Genomic DNA, 26204 nt, shown 5'->3' with positions numbered 1-26204 from the left:
AATTATGATTATTCTAGTGTCCCCACTGCAGCTAGATATTACACATCAACTATGTGATTTCTAAAACTTCTAAGATTTGTTTAGACATGTTGATATCACTGTTCTGGTTTTCTCTTCTGCAGTGAATTTAAATGACATTCTGCATCATTTAGCTATCAGTAACAACAGGATTAATGGCACTTTCAGAAGGAACCATACTGACTCTACTTAAGCTTTCTTTGTCAAATTAGTATTTGCCAAAGCCTTATTCTTTCCATTTAAAAGCAGTACCTATCAAAATATAAGGGCTTAAACAACTGAAATCAATTAGCAGCAGGAAATTATACATTCTGATGGGCCTGACTCATTGATATGAAAACTGGCAGCTAACACCATAGCCCCTCCTTAGTAACACATGGTTCTGTACTTCCCAAAGCCTCTAGCTGTTTCTATTAGTAACTTTGAAGATTTTTATCATGTAAATCAGCTATTATATTTCAGGTTTATTACTCACTATGGTACTCAAATATCAGGGGAAAATATTTCAAAATTGGACAAGCAATTAACTGGTTGTATAATAGTGTCTAGTTATTAAAGCAGACAGGTTTTATTAGGTTAAGCAGGTTTTTGTGTCCTTCAACACTACAATCTAGATGTTGAAATCTTGGATTAATTCTTAACTTGGTTGCTCTGGTTTGAATTTTTGTATTCATTTTGCAGACAAAATCATGAGGAAATTTGCACACTAAAGGCAATGTTCACAACAATAATGTGCCATTTCTAGAATATGAAAATCAGTTCTCAGAAAACACAAATGCCAGGTGATCCGAGAATGCCATATATTTATAAAGAATGAAAGCTTATTTCAAACAACAACAGCTGAGAAGGTGATGTAAGCTATTTTCCCCTGTAAGAAACAAGGCTTAAGGCATGAGTGATGTCCAATGAATAACATGCCAGAAGCGTTATTTGGCTCCCTAAGACTTTCTGTTGTGTAACCCAGATGAAGTGCATTTACTTCTCATTTCTCACCATGGTGATCAATATAAGCTTATATCCAGTGAATGTTATGAAAAATTTGCCAATGACTTCAACCAGGACTGGATTAGAATATTTCCTTAATTTTTTCCACACCATGGCTTGCCAGCTGGGCAAGGGAGGGGATTGTCCTGCTCTGCTCTGCACTGATGTGGCCTCATGTGGAGTCCTGTGAGCAGTTTTGGTCACAATATAAGAAAGATATATTAGAAAGTGTCCAAAGGAGAGCTGTAAGGATGGTGAAGGGCCTTGAGGGGAAAGCTGTATGACGAGCAGCTCAGGTCACTTGGTCTGTTCAGCCTGGAGGAGACTGAGGGGAAACCTCATTGCAGTTATAACTTCCTCAGGAGGGAAAGAGAAGAGAAAGACACTGATTTCTTCTCTGTGGTACCCAGTGACAGGACCTGAGGGAATGGCCTGAAGCTGTGTCAGAGAGGTTTAGGTTGGATATTAGAAAAAGGTCCTTCACCCAGAGGGTATTTGGGCACTGGAACAGGCTCCCCAGGGAAGTGGTCACAGTCCCAAGCACTGACAGGGTTCAAGTGTTTAGACAACAGTCTCAGGCACATGGTGTGACTCTTGGGGCTGTATTTTGCAGGGCCAGAAGTTAAATTTTGGTGATCCTCATGGGTGCCTTTCAACCCAGAATATTCTGTGACTCTGTGAACTTCACAGACAACCTCTGACATCTGTTGTGACCATCTTCCTATTGCACTTTTTATCTTACTAGCTCCATCGCAAACTAGCTTGTAAATGTTTATAATGGGGTACCAAACATCCAACTCTTTCCTTGCTCTTCTTATAACAAAACTTCGCTCTTAACTTTTGACCTGTATATGGAAACCTCCACCTGACTATGGAGATTTTAAAGCATTTAAAACTTTTATTGAACTCACAGCATGGAGGAAATTATTTTCCTGTTTGTTCATTATGTGTTCCATCATGTGATTCCCCATACCTCATTCTGATGAAAGAAAACAAAACTATTTCACCTCATCCTCACACATATGTACTTGAAGATACAGTATGTAGGCACATGCCCTTATGTGTATGACAGAGAGAGAAAAAGAATTTGGAACAAAGATAATAAATAAATAAATTAGCAAAATAAATTACTTGTTGAGAAATTTAATTTCTTTTCAAAATAGAAAATCTGTATTTTGTTTCTTGGGTACACAGAAAATGAAGTAACTGATTATGCTTCAATATGTCATCGAGAATGGATGGCCTTTAAACATATTGCTTTTGTACATCTGTGCAGGCAAGTAAACTCGGGATCTACTCTAACCTATGAAAAACTACTTCCAAATCACTGTGTTTTGTTTGTTTCTGCAGCTATCTGCACAAGAACAAATACCTTGAAGTTATCAATGATGATGCATTTCTGGGAGTGCACAGTGGACCAACTCTACTGTAAGTAGGAGAAAATAAAGTCGAGAAAGCTTTAAAAATAATACCATTTTAGTTTACAATTTCTTTACAACCATTAGCATCAGAGCAGCAGGGACAGGAATGGCATGTTTACAGAAATAATGCCAGTAACAAAACCTGTGCTTTAGGGAACTGATTTATGAAATGCTTGCATCTTACATTATGTATATTGTTCCTACCAATTGTTCTTCTGGAAGATTCTGTACTACAACCTGTCTTATGGCTGCACAATTGTAATACAAAAGAAGGACTCTTGTACCACACAGGTAAAGGAAACTGAAAAAGATGAAAAAATAATTTTAGACAGAAAAATAGTTACTTCTGAGGCTCTTCTTTTTTCTCCTGTTATTTGGCTTCCAGTCTGATTTTATAATCCTCCAAAGAACTTTTCACTAAAATTAGGAATCATAATACAGAATGAAAATAAAACTTTAAAGAAGTTAAGAATTTCCAGAAGAATCACATTCCCTGACTTGAATTGTCTAGTATGTAATGTAGTGCCTATGGCTGATCACAAGGAGAACTGAAATACTGAAAGGGGAATTTCGTCCTCCACTGCAAATCCAGATGGTGTCGGCAGTGCTCAGTCACTTTCTGCTCTTCAGGAAAACAGTATATTCATAGCAGAATAACAGTGTATTGTTCTTGGAAGGAATCCTAGTAGCTACCTGCAATAACAAAAGGTGCACAAGTCATTATTTTTCCTTCAGAATCTTTTCAGCTCCAGAAAATCAGTCTGGCTCCAGCAGGTGAGAGCTTGCAGAAGCACAGATTTTTGACTCTTGATTATTGTGGGTATTTAAAGCATCAGTGTTGTTGTTATGCCGGACAGGTGAGCAAGTAATGGTGTGCTGCAAGGGGTTGTGGGTAGTTAACTGTATGCTGTAACAGCCAGATAAGCTTCCTGAGCAAGGGCTAGCTTTGAGATGTGTCAGCTACACAAAACCTCTTGGTTTAGGGGCTAGAGATGCCTTCCTAGGATATGCATATCTAACTGTAAAGAACTTCCTTTTTACCCTGTGTTTTCAAGTTAGATAACCCAAATAACTTGAATTTTTTCTAGTCTTCTGTAACTATTGTGCTAGCCCAGCTACCACTGATCCTTGATCTCAGGACATGTTTTATACTTGCAGTATAAACAGCCCAGCTATCCATCTCCTATTAGAATTATATACCTTCATGGCTAATAAGATTCCTAGCAGTACTTATAACTAAAGAGAGACGTGGTACTTACTACAGTGCCATTACCGAGAGAGGTATCGCTTCTCAAGGGCACAAGGCCAGAAATGGCACGTAAGCACAGTAAATCAACAGTGATTTTAAAAGGCAGAGTATTTCACATCATGATACTTTGATATGCGAGTCCTAAGCTAAAGCTCCTGGGATGGTGTCACAGTTTAACACTGGCCTGCACCTCAGCTCCACACAGCTGCGTATTCGCCCCTGCACCCAATGGGATGAGGGAAAGAATTGGAAGGGTAAAAGTGAGAAAACTCATAGGTTGAGATAATGCCATCTTAATAATTTAAAAAGGGATGTTGAAGAAAAAATCAGAGGGGGAAGAAAACAAACGAAACCCAAGAACAACAAGTGATGTAACAAGAACAATTGCTCACCACCAGCTCATTGATTCCCAGCCAGTCCCCTGGCAATGGGAGTCCTGGCAAACTTCCACACAGCTCTTACTGCTGAGCATGATTTGATAAGGTCTAGGATATCTCTTGGTCAGCTGGGGTCAGCTGTCCTGGCTGTCCTCTCCCAGATTCTTGTGCACCTTTAACCTCCTCGCTGGTCACATGGTGTGAAAAACAAAAAATGCCTCGGCTGTGTGTAAGCACTGCTAAAACATCTCTGAATTGTCAACTCTATTTTCACTCCCAAATCAAAAATATAGCCACATACCAGCTACTGTGAAGAAATTTAACTCTATGCCAGCCAAAAGCAGTACAGAATTAATAATTCAAGTTATTAGCTTTTAATTCTACTTTAATGTAATTTTATTAGCAGGTTAGGTAGGACTTGTGGTACTCACAGAAAACCAGGAATTATTCTGCATGTGTGATATAGAAAAGGTTTGCCACAATATGAGCAACAATTTAAAGTGGAATCCTTCCACCTGGACACATCTCTTAGCTGACCTTCAGGAACTAGAACTATTTTAACAGGAACAAAAGAGCTCCTGAAACTCCCACATATGCATTACCTTAAGAGGGCTGAAGTCAAAAAATGAAAACTGAGTGACAACCTCATATGTGTTGTTGTCTCATGTCAATGGCCATTAACACCTCCCACAGGAGACAAAAATGTCCTTGCAATTGGTGCCTTAGTATATAACCCCCACTATAACATCATGACCAATGAGTTATTTACAGAGACCACAGATTTGTTAACTTGTGTAACAGTCTGAAAAGTCTGACCAATACAGTCCCTCCATATTCCCTTGGGCAGTGTAAACAGCTTGTTATAAGAAATAATTTGTTACATCATTTTTGGTTCAGGCACCTTGGTATTCTTAGCTGGTCGTTGGATCTTCCTCAAAAAGAAAGTTTTACTTACAAAACTGTTTCATCTTGAAAATTAACTCTATGGAAAATGATTGTGAGAATATTGCTTTTTTTCTGGGACAATGAATGACATTGCTTATAGTGGCAGCACTATGCAGAAAGAAAATTTAAAAACCAAACCAAACCAAACCAAACCAACTCAAAAAACCAAAAACATTTATAAGGAGCTCTAAAGAGAAATTCTGTCTTGCCTCTCCACCAAGCTGGCAGAACTTATTGTTTGGAGTCCCCTATATGCACTCTTCAAGTGAGATAAGAATTTATGGTCATTGGAACATGTTCCCCACAGATTGTGCTTTTTTTTTGGTCAGGATTTCAGCAGCAACAGTAACTTAAAGGCTGAAAAACAGAACATGGATCCACCCCTAATAGGGTAAGGTTCCATTTTGGCTTTAAAGAAACCAAATGAGATTTAACTACAAAGAATTGTGCCTGACTATATGTATGTTGTGTGAGTTTGGCCATGCTCTCAGACCACCTAAACTCAAGTAAGTACTAAAAAGTTAGTTAATTTTTTTTTTTTTTTTCCAAATCTGCACAACAGCAGAGGAAGCAAGGATTGTAATCCCTGAACAGAGGAAAACAGATGTCAGTAATTCTGGTTCCTTTGTCACGGTTGTATACTCAGATGTATGTGGATGTATCCACAGATTGCTCCTTTTAGAAAACTAATTTAACAGTATGATGACAGTACACTGCTCTTCACCTCAAAATGAAACCTTGGCAAGGATTCAGCAACTCAGTGGACCTGATTTACTAAATGCAACAAGAGCTGCTGCCTAGAGCAGAAGTTCAACAGAGTACAACAAAAATACAATCAGGCTCATTGTTCAATTAGCTTTTACACAGCACAGTCCAAGCTGAAAACGTTACAGTCACGCAAGATACATGTGAGTAGTTAATTATCTCTAGAATGCAGAATTTCTCTTTAAAGCATCATTTCCCAATCTAGGAATGGTTCCTGCCATGGGACACAAGCAAGTCTTTGAGCAAGAGGAGCACTCCATATTTTGCTAATCAAACAATGCTAATTTGTAGATTTAAAAAATCCTTCAGTAGAATTAAAATAGTATGTGTAGTTTAAGTCCATCTATTATATATTTTACACTTTTTAAACTATTGCAGTACTCAGAAATTTGTATATGATTAGGTAAAAATTCTCAATTGTACTATGATGCATTCAATCTCATTTTCTTAATTACCTGTCTTTTAAATTATTGCTATTACTGGATTTCATACTACAATTGCATGCTTCCAGCAATGAAAAGGCTTAATGACAAAAGCTATTATCTCTTAGACCTAGTTCTGAAATTCTGACTTCATAAAACCAAAAAAGAATTGGACCAAAATATAATAATCCAGGAAAAAAGAAAAAAAATCTGAGCAACTACATATCTGTTTAACACTTCTATAATAAACAGTTGGTTCAAAAAACGACAGCTCTGAATTCATAAGCTATGTTTTATTCCCACATTTATCTGAACCTCTCCAATGTCTCTTTAACATTCAATATAGTGTGTAAATTTCATCTGAGATAAGCAACAGCCTAGAAATGTCACAAGAGATTTATAAAAATGTGAGGACGAAACAAAACCGCTACCAGGCCAAAATGTTGAAATTGGTTGAGAGCACTTTGGTTGCTGTTCCGCCTCACTGTGTAGAACTCTACGCTAGCACTCCCAGTACCTCAGCAGGCTCTAGACCACGGCTACTTAAAAGCTAAAGTCTGGTCTGGCTCTAGGCTAGCAGTGAATGTTGCTAGCCTTTTCCATAATCCTCAGCATTTGACACCTTCCACAAGAGTTTGTCTGCCTGGTTTGTGTCTCAGCCTTGTGGGCATTTGTCAAAAGCCTTGTAGAAGTCCCGGGAGACTTTGAGCAGATCATAAGTACAACACTCAGAGAAGTCTGCAAGGCAGGACTTATTTTTACAAAAACCCCTTACATGCTGACTTTCCCAGGTTATATCGTATTTGGTAGTGGCTTGTTTGCTGCCTTTCAGCAGGAGAGCTAAGCTGAAGGTTCCATGACTCTTACCAATTCAACTACTTCCTCCTTCAGCTGCTTCAGAACTTTCCTGGTGAAAACCATCCAGTCCTTGTGACTTGCTATCATTCATTTTATCAGTTTCCTCCCTAACCTCTTTTACAGTCACTTCAGTTTGAGACAGATCCTCTTGACAAGTCCATCAGACCTCTTGTCTCTCTTGTGTTTCCTTAAGTGTGCCAGCTACAGTTTAGCAGTGCCAGCAAGACACTCTTACATGCAATGTAAGCACCGCCATGTTTCAACATCATCTTAGGCATCAATATTATTAGATGTTAATGAGGCAGACATAACTGCAGTCAGTTCCCATTTTTGTCAGCAGACCAAAATCAGGACTGATAGTCCCTGACTGATTGGGACTGACCATACTTGACTGATCAGGGCTTGGTAAGAAGTGACAGGACAAGAGGAAATTGCCTCAAGTTGTGACAGGGGAGGTTTAGATTGGATGCCAGGAAAATATTTTCACAGAAAGGCTTGTAAAGCATTGGAACAGACTGCCCAGGGAAGTGGTAGAGTAACAGTCCCTGAAAGTGCTCAGAAAACGTGTGGATATGGCACTTGAGGACGTGGTGAACATGGTGGTGGTGCTAGACTGATGGTTGGACTGATGATCTTAAAGGTCTTTTCCAACCTTAATGATTGTATGATTCTGTACACTGGCACACAAATCATTCAGGAAAATGTGTCTCCTGTCTGAATGCAGGTGTCGCTGTTGTACCAAGAACAGCAAAAATGACACAAGTCTAGTTTCGGGTTAAGTGGCCAGAAGTGGCTATATTTAATTGTCTAAATCAGCTTATATAGCTTTGTTCGCAAGGGTGGCAGAACGCTATTGGGTGCTTGACTATCTGCCTCTCAGAGTGATTGGCGGAATGCTCTGATACCATTTTCAAAATATTTTTCTCAGTGTGGAAAACAAAGACACAAACAGCCTGCACCTGTGAAATAGTTTACAAAATCTCAAACTGTTTCCCAGCTAGTTAGCATGAGAACAGAGACTTTCACAGGCAGCTGTAGAAAGCTAGAAAATTTCTCTGCTAGCCTTTTAGTATCCACATGCAGGCACAGATATTACAGTCTTGGCAACTCCAACTACTTGGATTCACATGGCTCTGAGGATTAGTAATTGTTTATAAACCTTTTCAATCTAGTTTGAAGACAGCTGCTATGCTGCTTGAAGTAGATTGTGAATCTGATTAGATAATCATCAAGACTAGATTTGTAAGGTAAAAAAATCCCTGAGAATCCCACACTTTCCTCTTGGCCAGCTGACACACACTTTGTGACTAGCGAAGTGTGGGCCTACGTAGAGTAACTAAGAAGTTACCTTCCACTGTGAGGCAAATTATCACCAGACTCCCGGGAAGCTTTTTGATTTGCAATAGCAGTGGTACAGAGAGGTCACAAGACTTCTTGGTGGCAGACACCACATAGCAGCAGTTTAGGGACTTCCCAAACTGGGATTTTGGAAACTTCCAAACTTCTGAGCCATTGTGCTTAATACGGCCTATGGATGGGGCCAAGTATCTATAGGTAGCTCTACAACAGGATTAATCCTAAATCAACAAGAACTTCAGGGCATCTGTGCCTATAACTTTTCACCAAGCTCCCCAGTATAAAACAGAGTGTTTGAAAACAAAACCTACAATACTTGTCTGCTTAAATATATACCCATAGGCACATACATAAAAGGATTCACAGGATTTGGTAAGATAGAATAGAAATGACAGTCTTACAACTGATTCTTCCAAACCCTTTCTTCTCACTGAACAGATGTTTCTTTCACACTTTTTAACATCACTTGGTAACACTCTGAGTTGCCACAGACTTTGCATGTTCACCTCTGCTCCCTGGGAAATTGTTTCCACAGCTGGAGCCCTGGGCTGGCTACTCCCTTCTGTTCACAGTTCTCCAGGAGCTGCAGCTCCCTTCCCTGTACATCCAGAGAAGCTCCTCTCAGCAGCTGTTTCCAAAGCATGAGCCCTTGTCCCCCAGGGTGTTCTTCCTGAGCCAGCCATTTCTGATGGGAATGTTACACAACTGTGAATAAAACCCAAACAAAAAGGTATATTGTCCTTTTTGTTACTTAGCTTTTTGGCCTACACGATAAACCATGGCACTGATTTTCACAATGGAATGATGCAGTTCTGTGTAAAGACTATGCCTTCTCTTATTTTTAAATCTCTTTAAGTCGCCTCACATTCTTAGGTGTTCCAAAACTTATCTCACAAGAGTGAATAATCATTACCCATCACCTTCTTTACAATCTGCATGGCACTATAGCCTTACTGCTGTTTCCAGACATAGCTTTTCCCAAGAGGAAAGTCCTTATCTGTACCTTATTACTTCATATATAAACAACTTGATACTTTTATCATCCTAGCTGTAGCTTTCCATGCTCCTATTATAACTGCATTTAATATTTTTAGAACTGCATGTAATATTTAAGTTACAGTCATACTAGATTTACAAAGTGAGGTTTTTCTGCTCTATTTTCTATTTCTTTCCCAAGCATTCTATTCCCCTTCAACATTACTAAAAGCACTGACCTGGAATTCACAGAGGACTCCAAGATCTTTCCAGAGTGCTAGCTAAATTAAACCCCATTGTCATCCATGTAAAGTTAAAATTGCTTTTTCCTAAATGTACTTTACATTCATTAATTTTGAATCATATTGACTATTTTCCTGCTCAGCCACGTACTCTTGCAGGAGCCTTCTGCTTTAGACAATCAGCTTTAGCTTTCACTACCTTGTATTACTTTGTGCCAGAAACAAGCTTTGTTGCAGCTACTCTCATTTCCTTCCCATCCTGTTTAGGAGTATTTCAGTAGCACCAGCACCAACCTGGCCTCTGTGGGCCCTGCTGCAATGACCTGTATATTCAGATACCAATTAGTTTTCCATTCTTCCTCTAGCATGAAAACTTGTCATCTGTTCTCAGGATTTCCCCCAATTCTTTTATTTTTCAATTAATCCAGGAGAGACATTCCCCTTGCCACACAACAGATTAGTTCTCAACAGCCCTTGATATCTGATTTTGTCAAGGCTTGTCAGAATTCCCAATTCATTGCACAAACAGGATCATCTTTCTCCATAAGCTTGTGCCAGTACATCTTCAAAGAACTCTCAAATGTGTGTGAGGTGTAATTTCCCTTTCAAAGAGTCTTAGCATCTCCCATCACACAGCATTTAACCTGCTGCAAGATAGCTGCCACCACCATGAGCACTTGATGGAGACCCATGAGGGTTGCTGAAAGGCCAACTTTTTCTTGGTAAGATCTATCCCAAGATCTAATTTATCAAGATGTTTTACTGGAGAAGAGTTCTATAAAACGTCTCAAAGGGGGAAAAGGACTTCGCTCAGGACTTAGCAGGGCTTGTTATGGGAGTTTTGAACTACATTTGAAGAGAAATGGGGACACAGCCAGGCTCAACAGAGATAAGGTGTGGAAAGGGGAGAGCTATAGCAACTGCCCAAGGAATAAAGGGAGACTTAAGAGGGGCTGACTCCAGTAAATACAAGCAAAGATATAACCACAAGAAAGGACTATGGGACATCCCTTCGCACCCTCTCTGGGATATTGACACAATACAAGCAACACAGCAAAACATAATCAGTCCAGGAGGTTCCTGGAAAGCACTGATGACAACTTCCTCTCACAGGTAATGGAGGATCCCACATGGAATGGTGTGCTGATTGGCCTTATACTAAGAAATATGGAAGGCCTTGTTGGAGATGTGAAGGTTGGGTGCAGGCATAGCTATAGTGACCATGAGATTGGGGAGTGACTTGGATTAAGAGGCAGATGCCTCCTCAGTAAGTTTGCTGATGACACAGAGCTGATACCCCAGGGTGCTGTACAGCCCTTCAGAAGGACCTCAACAGGATGGAGAGATGGCCAGAGAAGAACTGCCTGAAATCCAGCAAAGCCAAATGCAGGTCCTGCACCTGGGGAATAATAACCCCATGCACAAGTACAGGCTGGGGGCTGACCTGCTTGTAAGCAGCTCTGGGGAGAAGGATGAGGGGGTCCTGGTGGACAGCAAGCTGTCCATGAGCCAGCAGCGTGTCCTTCCTTGTGGCCAAGAAGTCCAGTGGTATCCTGGGGTACATCAGGAAAAGCATTGCCAGCAGGTCAAGGGAGGTGATCCTGTCCCTCAGCCCTGGTGAGGCCACATCTGAAGTGCTGTGTCCAGTTCTGGGCTCCTCAGTCCAAGAGAGACTTGGAGCTCCTGGAGTGAGTCCAGTGGAGGAGTACAAAGATGATTAAGGGTCTGGAGCATCTCTCTCACAAGGAAAGACTGAGGGAGCTGGGCCTGTTCAGCCTTGAGAACAGATGACTGAGAGGGGACCTCATCATACATATGAAAAAATTTCTTTACTATGAGGGTGGTCAAATGCTGTAACAAATTGCTAAAGAGGCTGTCTCCTGTCCTGAAAATGCTGAGAAATTAATGGGGACAGCTCAGAGCAATCTGCTCCAGGTGACCCTGTTTTGATCAAGGAGGTCAGACTGGATGATTTGGAAACTCAACTATTCTGTGATTCTTTAGAAGGTAAAGTGATAGCAGGCAACATTCAGACTCTTCTAAGAGCCAGTTCAGGCTGTTGGTAGAAACACCTATTGAAAAGAATTTTATGTAGTTGAAATTAATTAGTTGTGACATATTAAAAAACATATGATAGCAAGGAAGTTTTTAGAAGTGAAAAAGTCCTCCTACAAAGAGGAGCAGCATTTTCTAACTCAATTTAAAACCAAACAACTCAAAAGGGGAAAAAAAAAAACCCACTGCAAACCCCAGTGTTTTAGACATTTAAAAGTTGCTTAAAGCATAAAATTAGTTCTAATTTCCTTTTAGGTGCAAGAAACCAGACAATGAGCAAGACTTCTAGAGGGATAAGAAAGTGTAAAAAAAAGCTGCATTATTTATTATGAGGGTGTTCATAATAAAACAGTGCTCAGAAAATGTTTCTACACTAGAACCCTTTTTACAGGTTTACCTCTCCACAGACAGTAACTCTAAGAATATCTTGACTTCAAGTGTCACTAGAAGAGGTTTTGGGACAAAGCAAAAACTGAGTAGAAAACACAGGTGACAGGCACCTGGCAGTTTGAAAGGAAAAGCCACCTCCTCATCAACTCTGCATCATCTCTCTCATGAGTCCACCTCAGCAGACAAGTAGAAAGCAATAAACATAATACTCAGTTTTCTGAGAGATTCAGGATGGACTAAGACAGAAAATTTTAACTTCAGTATATAGATAATATATAGGAATTCTTTTAGGAATTACAATGCTTTCTATTGAAGTGTGCCAATAGGTTACAATGAATCTAAAGAAGTCTAAGGGAATATAACTCTTCCAATGGAAGATGTGATTTCTTTAAAGAATTTTTAAAACTTTGTGTTTGCATATGCATTTGTGTCTGGTTGGCTTTAAAGGTATAATTTTAAAAGTTATGGTATTTCATTATAATTCATATTCTGTGCTATAAGACATTAAAAGACAAGAGCTTTAAAAGACAGTGAAAGTCACAGAGAAATGAACAGCCTACTTTAATTTGAATGGTATCAGAACTTAGCAAGGCAATATGGAATCCCCACCTCCTCTGGATTTGATTTTTATTGTAGAATTCTGTGAAACTCCTGAAGAACTGTAACAATCTGAAAAAAACATCTGATCCAGTCATCTTTTTCTTTACTTACTTAGGGACATCTCCAGAACAGCTGTTGCCAACCTTCCAGCCAAAGGATTGGAAAGTGTAAAAGAACTAATGGCAAAAAATACGTGGGCTTTAAAGAAATTACCAGCTGTAAAGGTATTTCTTCAGCTAATGCGGGCTGACCTATCATATCCAAGTCACTGCTGTGCTTTCAAGAGCTGGAAAAAAAAAAGTGGGTGAGTTTCACTAACTGGCATTTATTTTTTAAGTATGTCAGTGAAGACAATATTTTCTTAGTAATATAAAAATACATCTATTGGCACTTTTGTAACTATTTTTTCTAAGTATAGGCAATGTCCTTTGAAACAGATTACAATTGCAAACTGACAGAAGAATTTTTTGTAGGATCTTTTGCAGCAGTTCCTCCTCTTGTTGAGCCCATAATTAAAGGGAAAGAAAAAAGAAAAGGGTAATGTGCTACAGCAAGGCCTGGGAAAAAAAGTGTTGGAGGGTTTATACCCTCAAGTCTTGTATGTTTTCTAATTGAAAAGCTTTTGACTACTGAAAATCTTTTGACTGCAAATACAGCTGCATCACACCATGAGGTACAGGATTCCAAATTGCTGCATTGCTAGTTAACTCTAAAGAAGCTACTGAACAGAAATTAGACTGATGGAAGTTCTGGGACAAATGGAATTGTGAACAATAGTGAAAAAGAATGTAATACTGTATGTATTATCCAAGAAGTTATAAACAGTAGGTAAATGTCTTCTTACCTACTAAGAATGTAGATTCCAAAAAAGAAGATAGATTATGGATGCCAAACAAGTAAAATTACTACTGAGGATAAAATTTTAAAAATGCCAGAAATGCTGTCGTACACTATATGGTCTGTTAACAAAAATATATCCAATCACATTTTAATAGCTACATTTTTATTCAGGATGATTTGCTTTTGAAGCATTCCCTTTGTTTACATGCTGTGTGCCAATCAGACTGTAAATGCCAGCAGAGATTTCCCCATCTACTCTTTCAGGATCCTGGAGTACCTGATGTGTAACCAGAGCAGCCACAGCTTTCATAAGAGATCAGTCAAGGCTATCAGAGACCCGTTTTACAAAGATTATGCAGAAGAATACACAGACCACACCGATGCTGTGTATGACACAAACACCAAGTTCACAAATTTTCATGAAAATTCCCATTATTACATTTTTTTGGAAGACCGTGGAGAAGGAAATTTTGGCTTTGGCAAAGAGCTCAAGAACCCCCAAACAGAGAATGTCCAGACCTTTGACAGTCATTATGACTATCCTGCCTGTGGAGGCAATGAAGACGTAGTATGCACGCCAGAGCCTGATGAGTTTAATCCGTGTGAGGATATAATGGGATATCAGTTTCTGAGGATTGTGGTGTGGTTTGTGAACCTGCTTGCCATCCTAGGCAACATTTTTGTCCTTTTCATCCTTCTCACCAGTCATTATAAACTGACTGTACCTCGCTTTTTGATGTGTAACTTGGCCTTTGCTGACTTCTGCATGGGGTTATACCTCCTTCTGATTGCTTCAGTGGATCTCCACACCAGGTCAGAGTACTATAACCATGCCATAGAGTGGCAGACTGGGCCTGGCTGCAACACAGCCGGGTTTTTCACGGTCTTTGCCAGTGAACTCTCTGTGTACACCCTGACTGTGATCACTCTGGAGCGCTGGTACGCCATCACCTTCGCCATGCGCCCCGACCGGAAGATTCGTCTCCGTCATGCCGTGCTCATCATGCTGGGAGGGTGGCTCTCCTGCATCCTGCTTGCCCTTTTGCCACTGGTTGGTGTCAGCAGCTACAGCAAAGTCAGCATCTGCTTGCCTATGGACACTGAAACACCAGTGGCTGAAGCCTACATTGTCTTCGTTTTAATATGTAACATTATTGCTTTTGTCATCATTTGTGCCTGCTACATAAAAATCTACGTAACTGTGCGAAACCCCCAGTACAAGTCAGGGGACAAAGACACCAAAATTGCCAAGCGGATGGCTGTGTTGATTTTCACGGACTTTCTGTGCATGGCTCCCATCTCTTTCCATGCTTTATCTGCCATTATGAACAAACCACTGATAACTGTCTCCAATTCCAAGATTTTGCTGGTACTTTTCTACCCACTCAATTCTTGTGCCAACCCCTTTCTTTACGCTATTTTCACCAAAGCTTTCCGTAGAGATGTGTTTATCCTGCTAAGCAAGTTTGGGATATGTGAGCATCAGGCTCAAGTCTACAGAGGTCAGACAGTCTCAGCCAAAAACAGCAGTGGGTCTTACGGGCAGAAAATCAGCCGAGGGATAGGTCAGATTCTCACAAGCATTCAAGACCCAGTCAGTGATTATCTTCCTGCTGTGACAATGCAGAACCAAATTCTCATGGAAGAATGCAAGCAAACTGAGCTATAACATCCCAAAGTATCGCAGCCAAAATCTGGTCAAGGGGTGATTGTGCATACAGTGAATCAAATGAGAAGATAACCTTGTCCATATCCTTTTTCCCCAGAATATGCTTAGCTGAAAGTAACTCCAGAGTGGTCTTCTTTTGGACAAACCACTTATTTGAACCTCTTATCAGTGCAGGGCAAAACATACGGTCCTGATGATAATTCTAGAGGTAGATGTGAATGCTCTGCCTAAATAGGAAAATTTATATCTATAAACTGAGCAAATATAAAATACACCCTAATCTAAAGCAAAATGTAAGAAGCAGGAGACCAACAATAAGACTTTGGGGTTCTTATATGACTAAAAAAAAAGGACAAAGTTTGATAATTAAAATCATATAAAAATAAAAAAAAGGTTAAAGTTCTCAAACACCTACATGTCAGAAGGTTCAGTTATTTTTCTAATAGCAAATTTCTGAAACTTCCACCAGGCCTAAACTGGAACAGATTTTTTCTCATTCTGTCATCCTGACCTAAAACAAATCTAGTCTTTTGTTTGCTGTTCTTGGTTTAGTTCAGTGAGGTGGGAAAAGAAGCTTCTTCTTCATACTGCTTTTATTTTGGTAGAAGGAAAATTATCACTGATTTTGCAGCTGTTCATAGGATAACAGGTAAGAAACATTAGGGCATTTGTGTCCCTCACTATCACTCTCTCACTTTTTGATAAACCTATTTAGGAGCTGGTTTATTTTAATTTGCTTTGAAGACCAGGCTACCCAGTCAAGTTAATGACGGTTGTTTGGGGTTTTTTTGGATGACTGATCCAGTTTTTACCATAGTCCAATGCTGTTTAATCTGAGCATGCTTATTGCTCCGAACACCCTATAACTCCTGTTTTCTTACCACTACTGCTGTCCCTACTTACCTCACTCTTACAGGGTAGAACTGTCCTTTTAGCACTTTCTATGTTGAGCTGCCTCAAACCTAGACTTAGACCAAGGGAGTAGATCATGCCTTTAGGTTACAGTTTACTGCATTGAAGGCTGACTTTTAGCTCCTCCAACATGTTTTAAGAACATCTCTCTATCTTGTAGTGAGATCTGTTACCTGACCTTTGTAACATTTGTAGTACAACTACAAGAATCACATAGTTACCTTCTGGCTGGCCACAGCATGGCTGTAATTGGGACATATACTCTCCACAATGTGCTTAAGGAAATCCATGCTCAGACACAAGGAACAACCCTCAGTCTAAAGCACTAAAGCATCCTTCTACCATACCTGCTGCTAGATGGGGTCAGGCTTGGCTGTGCTCAGCCCATTCATATACCACAAACAAATGAATGGAGGCCTGGCTCTCTACACCTCCTGCAGACATCAGGACTCGGGGTAGGAGCTGCTCTGCACCAGCTGCATTGTTAACACCTGAGTGGCCTGAGTGCCTGGCTTTACTGGCAGGATCACACCTGTTCCCAGCCAACTCCACAGACTGGCTCTGCAGAACTGCTACCAAGGTTACCATGGATCACTCATCTATTTGAAAGCCTTGGCATAAGAATGGAAAATATTGTGTGAATATTCGCCCTCAGGTAGGTATTTTTAAATTTGTTTTGTAATATCTATGCTGGTTTTCATGGAATTATAGATTAATGATTAACTATAATTAAATTAATCAGACAATAGTCCGGTCTTATGTAATCTAGGCTAGTAGTGTCCAAGAAAACATAATGATAGAGCCCTTAGAACTGCTGGCTACTACAGCTGGAAAACTGAGTGATTGCAAATGCCATGTACATACTCTATTAGAGTCTGTATTTTCCAAATATTTAAAACTCAATTTGATTCTGTATTTCTGAATATAAATGAAGGCTGCTTCAGTGAGCAAAAGCAAGGGCCTAGATTCATGAATTCCATGAGATGGTCTTACACAAAATAAATACTCTATCATCGTTAAAGCCATTTAAAAAAACCTACAATATTGCATTATAGATTAATTTAGCTGCTTATTTTGAGGGAGAGGCATGTTTCCATTTTAGGTTGATTCTCAGCAAACTCTAAAAGCAAAACTGCTGAAACTCATGCGAATAATAATTTATGACCTCCTCTTCTGTAATCTGGACTCGTTCGGTGTTACATCAGAAACAAAGACAGCTTCTTAAGTGTACAGATCAGCAAAATTCCCTACTCTTGAAACAGCTGTGTTTGTAATGATCTGGCCATGTCCGAGAGTCCCATACAAACATGGGACTTTTGAGATGCAACACCCTCCAGCCAGGTTCTGCCACCCTTCTGATACTGGCATAACCATTAAAGGGAGAAAAAGTTGCCTGAGTGCCTTTATTTACTATCTCAGCAGCAGCAAAGACAATCAAGTTCTAATGGACATTTATCCTACAGACTTCACAGACACTAGTGTACCAGAGGAAAAGAAAATTCAAGCTTAAATCATATTCTTTTTCAGAAAGAGAAAAGACTAAACCAAAATTGATGTTAAAAGTGCTTCTAAAAGTATGTATCGGTTTGGCACAGCCTGGTTTTACATAGCAGGGGGGCCACAAAGGTGGCTCCTGCGAGGAAGCTGCTGGAAGCTTCCACCGTGTCTGGCAGAGCCAATCTCTGATGGCTCTGAAGATGGACATGCTGCTGGCCAAAACTGGGCCAATGAGAGAGGTTGGTAACACCTCTGATGACATATTTAAGAAGAAAATCAAAACAAAGTCACAAGATTGTGGATTCTAGTCAGAGAATAGGAGGAGGTGAGAACATGTGAGGGAAAACAACATGGAGACACCAAGGTCAGTGCAGAAGGAGGGGCAGGAGGTGCTCCAGGCGCCGGAGCCGAGGTTCCTCTGCAGGCCGTGGTGCAGCCCATGGTGCAGCAGCTGTGCCCCTGCAGCCCGTGGGGATCCACGGGGGATGCAGAGATCCACCCACAGCCCGTGGGGATCCACGGGGGATGCAGAGATCCACCCGCAGCCCGTGGGGATCCACGGGGGATGCAGAGATCCACCCACAGCCCGTGGGGATCCACGGGGGATGCAGAGATCCACCCGCAGCCCGTGGGGATCCACGGGGGATGCAGAGATCCACCCGCAGCCCGTGGGGATCCACGGGGGATGCAGAGATCCACCCGCAGCCCGTGGGGATCCACGGGGGATGCAGAGATCCACCCGCAGCCCGTGGGGGAGGTGCCCGTGCCGGAGCGGGTGGATGCCTGGAGGAGGCTGTGATCCAGTGGGAGACCCGCTGGAGCGAGAGGGCCCTGCTGCCAGGCTGGAGCAGCCTGTCCTTGGAGCACTGCACCCCGAGGAAGGAGAGAGCCCCGGCGCAGCAGTTTGGGAGGGCTGTGGGCCCGTGGGAGGGGCTCACGCTGCAGCAGGGGCGGTGCGGCCGCTGCTCGTGAGAGAGGACCCACACCAGGGAAGTTCAGGAGAACTGTCTCCCATGGGAGGGACCCACGGCCTCACAGGGGAAGACTCCTCTCCTGGAGCAGCGGAAGGAAATCCCGGTGATGGACTGACCAAACCCCCAGGCCCTGTCTCCTGTGCTGTCGGTGGGAAGGAGGGAGGGGCTGGGAGGAAAAGGTGTTCTAAGGGCTTATTTTACTTCTCATTATCCTCCTCTGATTCTGTTAGTAACAAATTCATTTTACAGCTTAAGTTAAGCCTGTTTTGCCCTTGAAGTGTTTCTCCCAGTCCTTATCTCACTCATGAAGTGTTTGTTAATTTTTTTTTCCTTTTCCCTCCCCTGCCCAGCTGTGGCAGGGGAGGGTGAGCGAGCGGCTCTCCTGGGTGCCTGGCACTGGGCCAGTGTCCAACCACAACAAAGTAACATGGATCTTTCCAGAATATTTATTTCACAGAAACTAGTAGGACATTGGAAAGATGTGGTATGTTGGACTGGTACAGGTTCTTGTAAATTAATACAGCTGTTTGCTGTTACTAATGGATGATGGATATATTTACACGTTATTCAACTTTTCTGTCTCTCATCATTGCATATACATTATGCCTGTTAAAAGAATTCCGAGATACTGCCTTTATCAATGAAGTTTGATATTTCCAGTTTGTCTTGCATATTCCTTCTTGTGTTTAACTTGGTAAAAAATATTTTAGAAGCTCTTGGAAAGGTCCAGGCAAATAGAATTTAAATATTTGCCAGATCTTTTATTGTAAATGTTTGTATCCTATAGATATTCTCTTCCATTTCTGCTCTGATCAATCCCTTGAGACATTTTTGGGTTTGTGCACACCTTTATGTAATACTTGATATTTTAAATCTGTGTGAGCAAGTTGTATTATTTCTGGCATTTAGTATATATGTTCTCTAGAATACTTCAGAAATAATGCAAAGCATGGGAATAAAATGTTTTGTTTGAAATTGGAAGAGGCTCAACAAGCTTTTTTGGGAAATCTTAAAATATTTTTCCTATAAAAGAAGTTAATACTGTTTCTCTTGCATTCAGTGTCATTGTTCTCCTTGGCTGACCTACCCCATGACACCCTGTCTGATGCAGTTTTGGGGTTTTAGCTCCATCACTAGCTGTGAGAGGGATGTCCTAAATAGCCATTTCAGACAGTGTAGTAGGGATAGAAAGGAACAGCAGTAGTACTGCTGAGCTCTGGGATTCTAAAACCATCACTCATTACATCCAAAATAATCCGAACAACCACCTAACAGCCATGGGGTCCTCTTCAAAAGACTAAATCTGGAATCTGATCTATTCATTCTCCTTTTTAAACCTAACATATATGGTCAGCTGCACTGACTAAGGATTGAACAGTTCATGAGAAAACACTTCATACTATGAAGTTTGTGTGGTGGAGAGAGACTACTGCAGGAATTCTTGGAATAACTAAATGAATCTTCTCATCTGCTACATGAAACAATATCCCTCCCTCCCACTAGGTCTCCCCTCAGGGCCTTCCCCTTTGGTCTGTATTTGTTAAAAATTTATGCTGCCAAATTTTATGTTCAGTAGTTCTTATCAGTGGGGGGGATGGAAGGGAGAAGTTATCTTTGCTATATAGATCCTTGCATTACCTGAAAAAAACCCAAACAAAACACTTGAGTGACAACTCCCAGTGCTGCAAACTGTCAAAGCAAACAAATATCAGTTAGCTCTTGACATACCCTCCCTGTCCCAAAAACCACAGCTGACTTCAGTATCTGTACACTTTACCACTCCCTGTAATGGTGCTTCTCACTATATGAAGTTTTAGGGTGCAAGGAAAGCACAGCTGGACGAAGTCAGGAGTAGCAGCTGACTTACTGAAACTTGTTGTTAAAGGTTGCTGTGGGTAATAAAGTTTACATAGGTTTATGGAGAGACTGAAATTTCACAGAAGAGAAAGCTGAGGGAAGATACTAAACCCACAAAACCTGTATGCTTCTGAACTGCAACTACATGGCAGAAGGGAGGCAGTACTCAGGGAGTGTATCACATGTACTTGCCAATTCTCCTACTCTTCGCTCACCACATACTGTTAGCAGCTACCACAGTCAGGACTTTGGCACAGGTGGACTTTTGGTCTGTTCCATGGCAGCCACTTTTCTTCTGTTCATGCAGTTCCCTATTCAGACTGCAAAGACAGCTTCAATTCCGTCTTCCTTCAGTAGGTCTGACCTCAGAGCTCAGGTAGGTAAAAAAAATCCATCTGGGTGAAGAACATATTCCCTGTTCACAGCACTGCCTCAATTAATTGACCCCTCATGGCTCAAGTGCTTTCACATGAGGGCAGAGAGTAACCACCTTCTCTCAGAACCCTGCACAAAAATGGGAAAATACAATGTTACCATTCTTTGGAACATCATATGGCTCTGAGATTTCAGATTGGAGGACAGAAAATCCTGATCTAGGGTGGCAGATAATGCCATTATTTTCTCTACATAAACTTCTGTGATTTTATCTGCATTATGTGCATTACATTAATAACACACCATGAAGATTTCTTCATTCTTGGACAACATAGGAAAAAAGCTGGAAAGTTGAGCTGGAGCCGTAGTTACAAACACTTGGAACTTTCTCTAAACAATTTAACGGCTTTAGGTGACCTTTGTTAGTCTCCTCTCTCTCCAACAGAGAGACATGTGGGGGTTTTTCATAGAGTAGATATTGGTTCTAGATGACATCATCTGCAACAGGTCATAGTCAAAGTAAGCACACCCTGCCCTGCTGATGGTATTTGGATTCTGAAAATAGCACAAGCAATCAGAGATAAATTTCACATCACTACCATAGCATTTTGGTTTATTAACATAAATGCCCTCTTGCTTCCTTTCTTGTGGGATAAATAAAGTATTAATGCTCACAGCACAGTCTTTGGAACCAAAGACTGTACCAAAAAATGTCCTTAGAAAAAGAAACTTGATTTGAGTAGGAGCCCTATGCTTATGTGTTAAAATGAACCAAAGCCTCCCTCCCAGGCTGTTTGGGCAGGCTGATGAGTAATAACAGTATAATCTGTATTGTTTTTCTAACAGATACCAGGCATCTGCACTTTAAAACCACTCAGTAATCAAATGGTTTCAGGGTTGCTGTTAAAATTGGTTAGTGAGGCACAATTTTAGTTGCATATTATGCCTTTCCCTTATGCATTCTCTTCCTCCTTTGTAGGGATTCTGAAAACATATGACATTATACTGCACTTACATGTAGGCTTTGTGGACTAAGGCACAAGATGTTGAAGGGCCCTCATCATGCCCTGGAACAGAAGATGGTTAAGAGGTCTTAGTGACGCACACCAGGAATATTCTGACAGCATCGCCAACCTAGAATTCACACTGGTCCATAACACATCTCCAGAAAGCTGGAATACTTTTCATCTGTTTAGTCACTTCCATCTGACCAGACTTAACTTTTGTATGACTGGAAATCATGATGTGAAAGTGGACAAATGAAGGCTCTATGAGGTCAATATACAGAGTATTTCATCAGAACCCATCAGCTCTAACTTCCTATTCCCATCCCACACCTGCCCTCCCCCCACGTACACACATTGGTATGAATTTCCACAGTAACCTAGTAATTTCTAGGTTCTTAGCTTAGACAGGATACCAGTCCTGTGTAGTTTTGTAACTGCCTGGCCTTACTTTCCACCCTGAAAATATTGTGTAACTATTCCAAAACGTGGAAAAGTCTCATGAACTGTAGCACAGGACTTGGATCTCACTGGGACCATCCTGAACTTACTCCTTCCAAGAGTTTAACTTCTGTGGGATTAATATAATCAACTTGAATCATACCCCACCTTTTTGGGAGGACTTCTCTGCACCGTCCTGATTATATGCAATGCCAGGGCTTGTACTTGTGGCCATCTCAAGTCATGCTGCACTGTTGCACACCTGTGCAGTTCCACTGAAGCTTGTGAAGCTTTGCTAATGAGTTCAAGAAGAAGGTTCACACTCATTACGGTTCTCAGCTATTCAATATGCAGCTGTGATGAGCAGTCTCCTTTGGGTTCTTAATTTTTCTTCTCTCTGAAGGAATGAAATCTGTTGTGAACTGAACATCAACTTCATTAACAACCTCTATTGAAGAGCTCATTAAACAGTCATTACAAAGTGACTGAAATTGTTGGATTGTTACTTGCATATATACTGTGATACTTTTTATAAGACCTACTTTGCTGCCAGCAAGAGACGCTCTGTTTCGAACACTGAGACTGTTAACTGGTGGACTGCCAAACCCATGCTGGTTGTCTTACAGTTTCAGCTGAAATGACAGTGGCTTTTCTTTGAAAAGTGAAGAAAAAGTACAGTACTCATGTCTTTTATGAAGGCAAAGCTGCAACAAATTAAACCTGAGCAGTAACATGAGTTTTACCAAAATCTTTCTCACTGCAGGCTCTGAGGGTGTTACCCGATGGGGTCTTCCCCATGGCTGGCTGCTGACATATACAGGATAGCATCTGAAATACCAAGCAGCACCAAGGCTTTATTTGTGCTGGTTTCAGTTTGACTGTAGTGAGAATTCCCTAAGTTATATGTGGATTACTGCTGCTGCCTAGAGGGAGCTGCGGAAACAACAGATGAATTCTTTTTTAGCCAGCTACAGATTTCTGACTATACCCTGCAACTGTCAGTATAAAACAGCAAGAGCAGTATTTTCATTAGAAAGCAAAGAGAGCATGTGACACGCTGGCACATGCACTTTGCCCATGAAAAGTTCAGAATAAAAAAGGGGGTTTTTGTTTCATACATACGCTTCTCCTTTGACAAGAAAGTATGCTTGCAATCTCTCCTTTTGTTTTTTTAAAGGCTGGCTGCATTATTTTATCTTTTCCTCTGTACTCTGTTTCCTCTTTCCAGTTTCTTTTTACATCTCCTTTCTCTGCTATGGCAAAACCCCACACTCTATTTGAAGAATTATTTTATGTTTCCCACCTACTATCTAAAGTGATTTAGGCTACATGGCAACACAGGAACCTCAGAGAGAAATAAAGCTGTTTAAGGACGTGAAAATCATTCAGGGCAGAAAATGAAAGCTAAAAGATACTCTGAATAAAGACTAACAGCAATTTGATCTGCTAAGTTTAAGAACTGCTCCACTTTGTCTCTGCCCCCTCCCAAAACCAACTTAAGTGATACATGCGAAACCATCTCAGATGTGAATATACTTCACCTTTAGCTACCTGATTTTTAACACCAGTATCATCATCACACTTATCAAGCCACGTGCCAACTCTTTATACATACATGGTATTTCACTAGATGCTGCTTTAAGACTAAAACTACTTAGTAAAATCAGACAGACAAATTTGGCCCACAAAAACCAGGATGTCAGAAATGTTATTCCCAGCACTAATGCTTTTTCTTCGTTAAGAGCATGAACAAGGTGAGCTCAGGAGGAAAAGGCCTCCATCCTGCAACAATTTGAATTTTCTGAAACAAAAGGCAATCTGTGCCAAAACAAAACCTACAAGCAGTATTCCCACCAGGTGAATTCTGCAATAAATCCTTTTTTAGAAATGCTGTACTTGCCACAACTGTATGTTTCCCAGAATACATTACCTGTTGGAACAAGACAGCCCACCTAGACTCAGCCAGTTGTTCCTCCAAGGGGAAAGGTCTGTATGAAATACTCAGACGCTGGTACAGCAGGACACATGAGGAGCCCTGTCTGCAGGGACCTCACATCAGGATTCCTGGGAGAAATTGGAAAATTCAGGCAGCCAAGAGCTTTAGCAGAAAGGACTGCCATCCGTATTTTGCTGGTCAAAATGGTTTTCCACATCACAAGCAAGGAAGGGCTGTTCTTTACCTTGACATTAACTCCAGCAAGCTCCAGTACTTGTAAAGCAGTGTCCGGACTCTTGGGATTCCAACTGTCTTCTGTTCCAGACATTCAGAGGGATTTTTCCACAACACAATTCTTCATTCGGCTCCTCTAGCAAAGGAAAAACATTTCTACCTTGGCAGAATCACACATCCACACAACATTTTTTGCTGTTATGAGATTATTTACTATTTTTACAATTTAATGATAGTCCTTGTTTTGGATTTGCTACTGAAATATACTTATCCAAATTAAACACCATGTTTTCAATTTCAGTAAATTTTTATTTACCAACCTGAACTAAAAAGGAAAACAAAAACTAGATGTATTTTTAAATAGTTATAATTGAAAAGCTTATTAAAATAGCAGTTCATGAATATCCATCTTCAGAAAGCAGTTTTTGACCCATGGAAGTGAACGGGCAACTCAGTATCATTTGTAATGTAAAGCACTATTTTCATTTATTCTCTCTCCACATTATCTATTTCAGATAACCCTCTTTCAGGTCACACGAGGGCATACACATTTATAATATGTAAAAAGGTGTAATTGCACAGGCACTTCACAAAAAATAATTGAGAAAGTCTTCACTCTAAAGAAAAAAACTGCCCTAAACCTATTTTCTGAATATTATATATCCACACCGAAGGTCAAACGTGGTTGAACTGCAGTTTATCTGACTGTACTACAGATGTCCTTACCTCTGAAAGGATTAGATTTTGGCATAATCCCATTAGTGGTAAAGAGTGCTGAAATCTGCTCTGAAAACAAGGGGCAAGTCTTTAAGAGTATTTTACAAACAGAAGTCTGCATTAGAAAAAACAAAACACATACTCAAAAGCTGATACAGTTTAAGACAAGTTGTAAGGAATAATGTATAGTTGAAAATAAACGGGGATATACTGAAAGCTATACTAATGCACTAAGATTCTTATCCTCTCATACCTCTGCAATGACAATAATCAAGCCATATAAAAATCAGATAACAAAAAATAATGCATTTTTAAATATACTTGATTTTGAAAAAAAAAACCATCCTGCAATACTTTGCTCAGCCACAGCTGGGAGAGCACAATTAACGTTCAATTATAACATTCTCATCTTTCCTCAAAGGAATGAATTTTTTTTGTGTTTTAACTTAAATTTGCCATTAATTTGTTTTGCATTCTGCTTTGCCTCCTCTTTTGTCAGGGTCCTTTTGGCCAAAATAACAGGCCATTTTTTTGACCTGTTTGTTTCTTACGTGGTGTGCAAGCTACAACAGCAATGATCTCTTTTGGAAAAACACTGGATTTTTTAATAGTTATTTATCCAGAATCAACTCTAACTCCTTTTCAAGTAAGGCAAATATTATCGAAAAAGCAGTATTGTATTTTTTTAGATTTGTTTAAGTGTTGAGGGCTGGAGAATAAAGAGGAGTACTGGGGGATGGGGAGGAGGGGATCCACCCCTGAGTACTAGGGAAAAAAACAAACCAAAACACACCACTCCTCATGAGTCTTGGTTTGCTACACATTGATGCCACTGTAGATAAAAAATTAGTTCAAAATCACCACATCCTAAAATACAACCCCCCCATACAGGCAGTATAGCCTACATTTTATTTTCTTTCTAATTATTTTAGAGTTTCAAGTTCAAAATTTAGATTTAAAAATAATCACAAGTTCATGTCTCAAGATACCGCTTTTAGACAGGAACTAGAAAGGTATCACCTGCTTATGCCAGAAAGCAGTTCTGTCAGAATAAATTAACTAATGAAGAAAAAACCTTATTGATCAGCAAA

The 26204-nt window shown here is 40.5% G+C and overlaps 1 protein-coding gene and 1 long non-coding RNA gene across 5 annotated transcripts in view; one reads left to right on the top strand and one right to left on the bottom strand.

Annotated features, from left to right (window-relative positions):
- TSHR (thyroid stimulating hormone receptor) overlaps nt 1-17469 on the top strand; it is a 61234-nt gene extending 43765 nt beyond the window's left edge. For all 4 annotated transcript variants that reach the window (XM_048308099.1, XM_048308100.1, XM_048308102.1 and 1 more), the window contains 3 exons: nt 2353-2430; nt 12773-12961; nt 13762-17469. In XM_048308099.1, coding sequence (XP_048164056.1) covers nt 2353-2430; nt 12773-12961; nt 13762-15166 — 1672 coding nt within the window. In that variant the 3' untranslated portion in view covers nt 15167-17469. The remainder of the gene's footprint in view (nt 1-2352; nt 2431-12772; nt 12962-13761) is intronic.
- Nucleotides 17470-18378: 909 nt separating this feature from the next.
- Nucleotides 18379-22843, bottom strand: LOC125327618. Its single transcript, XR_007204331.1, has 4 exons — nt 22769-22843; nt 22395-22623; nt 21797-21848; nt 18379-20910 (listed from the first exon to the last, which is right to left on the bottom strand). It is a non-coding gene; the product is annotated as an uncharacterized LOC125327618 (long non-coding RNA).
- Nucleotides 22844-26204: the final 3361 nt, after the last annotated feature.

The sequence above is a fragment of the Corvus hawaiiensis genome, chromosome 6 (genome assembly GCF_020740725.1).
Source record: "Corvus hawaiiensis isolate bCorHaw1 chromosome 6, bCorHaw1.pri.cur, whole genome shotgun sequence".
Classification (NCBI taxonomy): domain Eukaryota; kingdom Metazoa; phylum Chordata; class Aves; order Passeriformes; family Corvidae; genus Corvus; species Corvus hawaiiensis.
This window is presented reverse-complemented; position numbering and strand designations above follow the sequence as displayed.